Source organism: Rhinolophus ferrumequinum, chromosome 19 (assembly GCF_004115265.2).
Source record: "Rhinolophus ferrumequinum isolate MPI-CBG mRhiFer1 chromosome 19, mRhiFer1_v1.p, whole genome shotgun sequence".
Taxonomy (NCBI): domain Eukaryota; kingdom Metazoa; phylum Chordata; class Mammalia; order Chiroptera; family Rhinolophidae; genus Rhinolophus; species Rhinolophus ferrumequinum.
Window position 1 is genome coordinate 16,203,507 of NC_046302.1, and position 10,441 is coordinate 16,213,947.

General features: G+C 41.4%; 1 protein-coding gene across 1 annotated transcript; it reads left to right on the forward strand.

Moving 5' to 3' along the window:
• Positions 1-591: 591 nt before the first annotated feature.
• LOC117011776 (succinate dehydrogenase [ubiquinone] iron-sulfur subunit, mitochondrial-like) lies at positions 592-1,628 on the forward strand. The gene has a single exon (XM_033087463.1). The coding sequence runs from the start codon at positions 634-636 to the stop codon at positions 1,474-1,476; it is 843 nt and encodes a 280-aa protein (XP_032943354.1). The 5' UTR covers positions 592-633; the 3' UTR covers positions 1,477-1,628.
• Positions 1,629-10,441: the final 8,813 nt, after the last annotated feature.

The window sequence follows — 10,441 nt, forward strand, 5'->3', positions numbered from 1 at the left end:
AGAACTTAAGGGAAAGGGCCCAGGTGTGCCCTGCTGCTGGTGCATGGTTTTTCTAGAAGATCATTTGTTCTGCTTCAGATTAGTGGAGTCAATACTAACATGGTGACTGCTATCACATGCATGTGAACAAGCATTATCTCAGCCCTTTGTACATCCCCTTGAGGTTCCTTACTTGAGTGACAGGCAGAGGATGTCACTAATATGGCTGCTGGTAACAAAGCAGTTCTCAGAGAAAGGGGTTTCTTGTGGGTGAACCAGACATTTCTATCTGTTTTTCCTTCACTCTTAAGAAATATCTTAAGACGAGACTAGGCACACACAGAAATCATCTGAAGTTTTCGCACACAAAAATGAATTTAAAAATTATCAGCTCTCTGACTCCGCCTCCTTTTGGGAAGGTCACCTTAGAAACACGGGAGGCCAACTGAGCATGCGCCGGGTCCTCCGCAATTGGGGACACTTTCTCTGCCTTCCCTCCTCCCACCCGGGAAACCGGAAGCCTCTTATCACTCGGTGGCTCCTGCGCGGCTAGTAGATTCTGGGTGGATGCCGGCTCCGTGCCGCGGTGCTCGGCGGGACGGCGGCGGAGAGCGACCTCGGGGTTAGGGGCGGGGCTGGACGCCAGGAGCCAAAATGGCGGCGGTGGTCGGAGTCTCCTTGAGGCGACGGTTCCCGGCCACAGCCCTTGGCGGAGCCTGCCTGCAGGCCTGCCGAGGGGCCCAGACAACTGCTGCTGCAGCTCCCCGAATCAAGAAATTTGCTATCTACCGATGGGACCCGGACAAGACTGGAGATAAACCTCATATGCAAACTTATGAGATTGATTTGAATAAATGTGGTCCTATGGTGTTGGATGCTTTAATCAAGATTAAGAATGAAATGGATTCTACCTTGACCTTCCGAAGATCGTGCAGAGAAGGTATCTGTGGCTCCTGTGCAATGAACATCAATGGGGGCAACACTCTAGCTTGCACCCGGAGGATTGACACCAACCTCAACAAAGTCTCAAAAATCTACCCTCTTCCACATATGTATGTGATAAAGGATCTTGTTCCCGATTTGAGCAACTTCTATGCTCAGTACAAATCCATTGAGCCTTATTTGAAGAAAAAGGATGAATCCCAGGAAGGCAAGCAGCAGTATCTGCAGTCTATAGAAGATCGGGAGAAACTGGATGGCCTGTATGAGTGCATTCTTTGTGCCTGCTGCAGCACCAGCTGCCCCAGCTACTGGTGGAATGGAGACAAATACTTGGGGCCTGCGGTTCTTATGCAGGCCTATCGCTGGATGATCGACTCCAGAGACGAGTTCACAGAGGAGCGCCTGGCCAAGCTGCAGGACCCGTTCTCTCTGTACCGCTGCCACACCATCATGAACTGCACACGGACCTGTCCCAAGGGGCTGAATCCAGGCAAAGCTATTGCTGAAATCAAGAAAATGATGGCAACCTACAAGGAGAAGAAAGCTCCAGCTTAACTGTTCTCACGCTAAACATGACTCATAACCAGCTCAGCTGAACATAATTTATATCTAATTTGAGTTCCTTCGAAGTTCTTGATTTTCCATGACTACAGCATGTATAATAAAACTTAAGAAATAAATAAATGTTATTCTACTTTATTAACAAAAAAAAAAATTATGAAACTGGTTAACGGGGAGTGATTAATTATTCGGGCTCCCTTACTTAAGGGTTGTAGACTGTAGACAAGTTCAAACAACCTCCAGGGCAAAAGCGGCTTATCCAGGCATCTGTAGGGGATCCAGCCCTTTTCCTTCTGGAGGAATGAGAGATAGTCCTCTCCTATAGCTGGGTATTCTGCCTGACAGCCTGGAATGAGAATTCTCAGTAGTCTTTAGAAAGGATCCCCAAAGCTAGATGTAAGGATAAAAGGAACCCCAGGCTTATTTTTAAGAATCAATGCTTTTGTTCCTGTAAAGAGATGACTTTGACATTAGACAAATATGTTAGTGATTTAGCCACATGCCTATTATACTTCAGATAAAAGCTTCTGTCAAGATCTAACTTCATAAAGTCCTTCTGATGTGACACTATCAATAACACAGAAAACTTGATCAACTTCCAACTCCTGATAGCTCATTATAAAATGAAAAGTTCTTTCTGAGTGAACAATAATGGCCACCAATGACTTTATTGGGTGTCAGTAAAGTCATTTATGTATATTATCTCATTTAATTCTTACAATAATCCGGTGAAGTTGGTATTTATTATTGCCCCCATTTAGTAGACATGGAGTAGAGCCAGAGAAATAGGGAATTGTCCAAGGATACAAAGCAAGTAAGCAGGTGAGCCAAGGCTGAAACTGAGGTCAGCTGACCCCAGAGCCATAATCTTAGCCACCAGACTAAAAATTGCTCCAGTCACTTGGACCTTGAAGAGAGATTAAAAGAAAACACACACTATGCTTCATCTATTTCTGTAAAGAACTCTGGGCTGCTTTTGAGTATATACCAGATTTTCCAGGTGTATAATCTACTTCCGGGAATAAAGTAGCCTGTCAGACAGAGGGTGTTAAGGCACCACTTGGTAGTAAATTGCTACTTTTAAATACAAAATAACCCTGAAAGGAATCCTCCAGTTTTTCAAACTGTGGAATTAACAATTTAAGTGCTCACATGCAAAGGGAGCCAAATACTTGTAAATGAGAGTTCATAGAAATGTAAGGAGAAAGAGGAGTGATCCTGAAAAACTGAAGAACTATAGTCTTCCCCATTACCTTAAGGAGCAGTTCACACTTTGAACCTTCTGGAATCCAATCATCTGAGGCCAAGAATGTCACCAATATGGCTGCTGGTAACAAAGCAGTTCTCAGAGAAAGGGGTTTCTTGTGGGTGGAGCAGATTTCAAAGAGCAGCCCCAAGATGCCTGCCCCCTACTCTGAAAATATCTTTTTCACTCATATTGGAAGCAGAGGAGCCAGACAGAGAACCAAAGTAGACCTAGGAGGGGGCCACACAATCAGAACCACAACCCTAGGTGTTTGTGGGAGCAGCTGACTAAATTGTTTTATTTTCATGGTGATGTGCCGGCCTTATACACCTAACTGAAGGGGCTTTCTCCTTTTCGCTCTCAGAGACTGCGCAATGGCACCTGCAGAAGCCCAGGAACTGGGCCCAGTGTTAACCTTTTTACTTATACCGTCAGCACTTGGGAAGCAGAGAAAGGGGTGTCTGATTTGCTGCTCACTGCTTAAAGTCACAAAATTTGTTTCTAGTTTTATCAAGTCTACTGTTTGCTTGATAATTCCTAGGATGAGACCTAAAATCTTATCTTTATTCTTTCTGGCTTCCAGTGCATTCTTGTAGTAATGTTTTAAAACTGACGCTGAGCTTTACAACTTTTTCCGCTCTACGTCCATGAAGTACTCCACTTATTTTACCAATTTATGTTCACAATAACTCTATCCTTATCCCTGAATTATAGGTGGGGAACTAAAACCCAGGATTATAGTTAGAATTATCGAGAGCCAGAAAGTAAATTCCAGATGGGCTGGAGTACCCCAAACGGTCTCTCCTCTAAGCGGTTACATAATTCCTTAGTATGTGTATAAGTGTATGTGTACACATGTGTTACTTGATGTTTCCTCATGGGTCATTTCTAGTCTGGGTTGCTATCTTAATAGCCTCTTATTCCAGACCCAACTTAGTAGAGTTCAAGATGTATCCAGCACAGTTGGAGCTAATTATTAAAGGGGAGCATAAGGTGTCATTTGGTGAGGTAGCAATTCATATGTGGTAAAATAGATTTTTGAATTAAAAATAAGACAATGGAGAAAAATATATAAATATTAGATCTACCCCCAATTGTAGAAATCCACAGATGTGTTTTAAAGACATCCACACATTTATGTGTTCAATATCAGCAATAAAATCCTTATTGAAGCAAGCCTATGCTTGTAGTTTAAGCTCAGCAAATATTCGGTAACTGAGGAGTTTGTACAGTTATAGGCTTGAAAGTAATACAAAGTTATCAAGCAGACTACCTAAATTCCAGAAGGTTAAAAGACTAATTATTACATATACAAGTAACACTCATCATCTATGCATAAAGGAAAATGTCACTTATTTGTTAATTTACTATGAAAAAATGAAATTTAGGGAGCACCACCTATGCGCCTGGAACTACATTAAGTGCTTTGCATAGATCATTTCACTTACTCTCAATAAGAACTCTTCATTGCAAATATTGCTACTGCCATTTTGCAAATGAGGAAACTGAGATTCAGAGGGGTTAAGTGCCTTGCCCAGGAGACACAGCTACTAAGTGCCTATTCAATAATATAAAGAAAGGAGGAACCCAACAAAAATCCCACTGGAAGGAGCTCCAAAGGCATCCCTATTATTTCCTTATAGTAAAATTGCATTTCATTATGCTGGCAGAAAGCACAATTCTAGCCTACTAGACCTGAAGATAAAACAGAACTGACACCCAATTTTACTTTAGTATGTAATCAAGTTAATCAAATTATATATTCAGAGTCCTGCTTGGGCTAGTCCTTTTGTCTGCCCCCATCTTTTGGTGATAGTTATATTTAGGTGAAAATTCTCCATGTGAAAGTATAATTTGGGGAACATAAAGGGATATAAGAATTACAGAGAATCTACTATTTGATGGAAAAATTGAAATAATTATAGTAGAAGTAGTAATAATATAATAAATGTTATTAGTACACTGTTTTAAGTACTTTATATATAATAACTTATTTAATCCTTCTAACAATCCTATGAGTAAACTCTGACCATCCCATTTTACAGGTGAAGAAACAGGTACAAAGAATTAAATAGCCTGCCCAAGCTCATGCTGAGCAAATGAAAGAACCAACATTCAAACTCCAGAGTCTGGGCTTTTAACCACTAAGGTCCTCCTGGCTTTTCTTTTCACCCCCACTCCTGCCTAGCACAAGGGCTCTTAGCCCTTTCCTCTGTTAAGTGATGACAATGAGTACAGAAAGTAAAGTGGTTCTGATTAGGATTTCCCTTTATATTACATACAGTCTAGTCTATTTTGTTACTTAGGGGAAACTGTCCTACCCCCATCCACACTGCACCTTCCAACCAGACATACCTTTTCCTTTTCCATTCCAATCAAACTGATCTGTCCTCTCTCTGAATTATAGCAGCAAAGAATACTAATGACACAAAGCATGCCACTTACAGCAATGCATGTGCATTTTTACAGGGACCTTCAAATACTGAAGGTCCCTACAGTTGAGCCTAATGGAACAACTGTAATTATAGAATTGAAGGCACTATGACAGGTTTGGGGAGCAGCATTAAAAAAAGTAGGTCTCCAGAGGAATTCATCCAATTAGGGGCATCCTGATTGATACTGAGATGTGCATACTATGTAACATATGGTATTATAAATATGTAAATATGTGGTATTATAAAGTAATATCAATGAACTTTTAGGCTCAAATAAAAGTGCATGCAGATTCAGAGTTAGATGGGTAAACCCAATGCATGCTAATCAAAAGTTGTAGAAATACAGGATCTCCTCTGGAAACTTTAAAAATTAGCATAATGTCTTATCAATATGACAAGGTTTAGGTGTAGATGATTTTGACTCTTTTTTCCTGGCTCTGACACTTTCAGATGTATACTTGGTTCATACCTTAAGAACATCCAGACACACAAAGATCTAGACATTCTCATGGAAAGGAGGTGCATAGGACAGGATCAGATCCAAAGATGACAGTAAAATCTTCAACTCTATGATTCAAACATACCCATATGTGCTGAGGATGGTTTTCTTGCCCCTCTTTTTTTTCCACAATGGATTTGAACTGTGCAAGCTACTGCTTAGGATAAATTTAGGAAGGGGCCCTGAGCTGGATATGGGGACACTTGTAATCTAATTGCATCATTGCTATTAACTAGCTTTGTACAGTTAGGCAAATCACTTAATCACCTCTGGCCCTCATTTCCTTTTTCTGGTAAATGAGAGGGGTAGATGAAAGAATTTCTATGATCGCTACTGGTTTGAAAATTCAGTGGTTCAAAACAGACTATTGCTACATGCAACAACATGGATCAAACACAAATACAGTGCTGAGCAAAGGAAATGAGAGGAAGCAGTCTGCCAACCAAAAATATGCCTTTTGTGATATTGACTATTTTAAGCTGGTTATTTTTTAGAGACAAAAAACTCAGGAAAAAGCCTTTGATCTTTCCCCCTGTCTAAAAGAATTTGGATAGAAGACCTGCTCCACGAATGGGGCTATCATCACAGATAGCTATAGTTTAATATGAAGTAGTATGTGCTACACAGGGAGGAACATAGCAAGCCCCATTGTGTCAAAATCCTCTCTGTGTCCCATTGTTAAAGACAGCCCAGCAAATATTTCTTTACCAAACATTTGCGTTTCTATCTCCATGTGACCTGCCTTCCCACCCTTTGAAGTCCCAAACCATAAACACACTCCAACAACCACCCCCACCTCCTTAGTTCCAGAATGGAATATAAGCCTCAAATGTCCAATGTGTCCTCAAGTATCATATTCTTATGGCACCCCACATGAACATATATATTAAATTTGGATGTTTTCTCCTGTTAATCTGTCTCATGTTAATTTGATTATTGGCCCAAGCAGAACATAGAAAGATGGGAGGAAAATTATTTTCTGACCCTTACAGAAACCAGACATAAATGAGCTCACTCTATGTGATCCTATTTATATTTAAAAGGAAAAGAAAAACAGACAAAGTAATCTATCTTGTTAAAAGTCAGACAGTGTTACCTTTGCAAGAAGGTAGTGTGTGAAGGCCTCTGGGGTGCTGGTAATTTCTTCATCTTGGCACTGATTAAATGAGTGTGATATATAGTGACAATTCAATGAATTGTACACGTACAATTTGTATGTATGTTATGCCTCATTAAAAAGTTGTTTTTAGGTTGATAAGAAAACTGAGGCTCAGGGTCAAGACGGCAGAGTAGGTTAATAATGTGCTTACCTTTTCTCACAACCACATCAACTTACAACTAAACTACAAAACAGCCATCTTTGAGAATCATGTGAAATCTTGCTGAAACAAAGCCCTACAAATAAAGACAAACAGAAGAAGTCACCTCAAGAGTAGTAGGAGGGGCAGAAACATGAAATCCTTGTGTGACCATTAAAAGTGAGGAGGGATATCTCCACTGCGGAGGCCCCCCCTAAAAGAGCAAGGGGTCCCAGTGCCACATCTGTCTCCCTAGCCCAGGGTTCCAATGCCAGGGAGAGAAGTCCCAATAATTTCTGTTTTTGAAAACCAGCAGATATTGTGATTGAGTGAGACGGAGGGCAGCTGGAGTCCCAGGTGCTCCTCTAAAAAGGACCATGCACAGACTTACTGCCTGATGTAATCACTGGCTCTGAGCTCCAGTACTGGGGCAGCAGCTGGAGAAGTGCCAGGGACATATGGGGAGGAACTGAGTTGTCTGGTTTCAAGACAAGGGCTGGAAAAGCAACTTTCTCCCAGACAGAGGAGCTGGTGGAAACAATTGCTTTTTTGTTGAGCCCTCCCCCTTACTGGCATGCAGACGCAGGCAGCCCCCATATCTCAGTTTCCCTCAAGCTGGCTGACACCATTTGTTTGCCATGTCCTGGTGATTCTGAGACCCCATCCCACCCAACTTTTGGTCATATCAAAGCTGCTTCCACTGGCTTTTTTGTACAAACCACCTGCCTTGCTCATGCTGAAGATTTTCCTAGGGTCTCTCAAAGGTTTGGGGAAAACAGACAAGCAGCATCTGGCTTGAACATGTCCCATACTTCTGGCTAAGCAGCCCTAAGCCTGGCATTAGTAGCAGCTGGCCTTGGTTTGCAGCTTGACTTCTTGAGGCACTACCAAGCACAGTGTGGGTGGCAGCCATCTGTGGATTGCTTTGTGGCTCCTGCTGGGTGGCTTGGGTGGGGCACTGGCTGCAACTGAACTTGACCAGCAGCAGGCCCCCTCCCAGGTGGCCCTGAGGCTGGCACACCCTGTCGCCACTTTGAAACAAGCTGGAGCATCACCCAGCCACCTCCAAGGATGACACACCCAAGGGGCAGATTGGACAGGCACCAGAGCCCTGCTGAGGCAGATCCTGCTCTGTAGGGTCAGCCCCTGCACCACAATTCCTCCATTGTAGTAATGGCCAGTCCTCACAACCAGTGAGCCTGAGGGTCAGTCCCTCCCACTGACATGCAAACAGGCTCAACTACAAGAGAAGGGTACACACAACCCACACAAGGGACACACCTGGAGTGTGCAGCTCAGGTGACCAAGAAGACTGTGCCACTGAACCCCACAGCACACCTACTACATAAGGCCACTCTACTAAGACCAGGAGACATAGAAGCCCTACCTAATACATAGAAACAAACACAGTGAGGCAGCCAAATGGGGAGACAAAGAAGCATGTCCCAAATAAAAGAACAGAACAAAGCCCCAGAAAAAAATAAACAAAATGGAAACCAGTAAACTACCAGACACAGAGTTCCAAGCACTGGTTATAAGGATGCTCACTGATCTCAGGGAGAACGTCAGCAAAGAGATAGGAAACATAAAAAAGAACCAATCAGAAATAAAGAATACAATAATGGAAATGAACAATACATTACAATGAATCAACAGTAGATTAGATGAAGCAGAGGATCAAATCAGTGATTTACAAGATAAGATACAAAAAAACCCCAATCAGAACAGGAAAAAAAAATTCCATAAAAAATGAGGAGAGTTTAAAGGGTCTCAGGGACAACATCAAGCATACCAACATTTGCAACATAGCGATACCAGAAGGAGAACAGAGACCAAGGTATTGAAAACCCATTTGAAGAAATAATGACTGAAAACTTCCCTAACCTAGTGAAGGTAATATACAAGCCCAAGAAGCGCAGAGCCCCAACTAAGATGAACCCAAGGAGGCCCACACCAAGGCACAATATAATTAAAATACTAAAGGTTGAACACAAAAAGAGAATCTTAAAAGCAGCAAGAGAAAGGCAGTTAGTTACCTACAAGAAAGCTCCCAAAAAACTATCAGCTGATTTCTCAACAGAAACTTTGCAGGCCAGAAGGGATTGGCACGAAATATTGAAAGTGACTAAAAGCAAGGACCTACCCAGCAAAGCTATCATTTACAATCAAAGGACAGATAAAGAGCTTCCCAGACAAAAAAACAGCTGAAGGAGTTTCCCACCACCAAACCAGTATTACAAGGAATCTTAGAGGGAATTCTTTAAGACAAAAAAAAAAAAAAAAGATAAATAATATGAATAACAAAATGGCAATAACTACATGTCTATCAACAATTACTTTAAATGTCAATGCATTAAATGCTCCAATCAAAAGATAGAATGGCTGAATAGACAAGAAAACAGACCCTTACATATGCTGCCTACAAGAGACTCATTTCAGATCAAAAGACACACACAGACTGAAACTAAAGGGATGGAGATATTTCATGAAAATGGAAATGAGAAGAAAAGCTGGAGTAGCAACCTTATACCAGACAAAATAGATTTTAAAACAAAGGCTATAACAAGTGACAAAGAAGGACCCAGTAATCCCACTTCTGGGTAATTATCCGAGGAAACCCAAAATGCTACTTCGAGGAGACTTGTGCATCCACATGTTCACTGCAGCATTGTTTACAATGGCCAAAATGTGGAGGCAGCCTGGGTGTCCACTGATGGATGAATGGACATAGTAGGTGGTACATATATACAATGGACTATGGTTCGGCCATGGATGTGAATGGGTTGTTGCCACCTGTGGCAGCATGGTTGGAGCTGATAGGTATTGTGCTGAGTAGAGTATTCAAACAAAGAAAGACAGATGTAATGTGATTTTTGCTTATATGTGAAATCTAAAGAACAAAATAAACAAACAAGCAAAACAGAACCAAACTCATAAATACAGAGAACATTTTGATGGTTGCCAAATGGGAAGGGGGTTGAGAATGGGTGAAAAAGGAGAAGGGATTAAGAAGTACAAATTGGTTGTTACATAGTAATCATGGGGATGTAAGGTATAGTGTAAGGAATATAGTTAATAATATTGTAATAACTATGTATGGTGTCAGATGGGTTCTAGATTTATTGGGGTGATAGATGGGAGGGTGTTGGGGGACGGGGTGAAAAAGTTGTAGGCATTAACTGTAGGCAGTAACAAATTGGTGGTTACAAAATAGTCACGGGGATATAAAGTTAAGCATAGGGAATATAGTCAATAATATGGTAATAACTATGCATAGTGTCAGGTGGGTACCAGACTAGTCAGGGGGATCACTTCCTAAATTATATAAATGTCTAACCACTATGCTCTACACCTGAAATGAATATAAAATATTGAATGTCAACTGTAATTGAAAAATTTAAAAGGGAGGACAAAGGTGAAAGAGAATAAGAGATTCAAATTTCCAGGTATAAAACAAGTCATGGAAATGTAATGTAAAGCA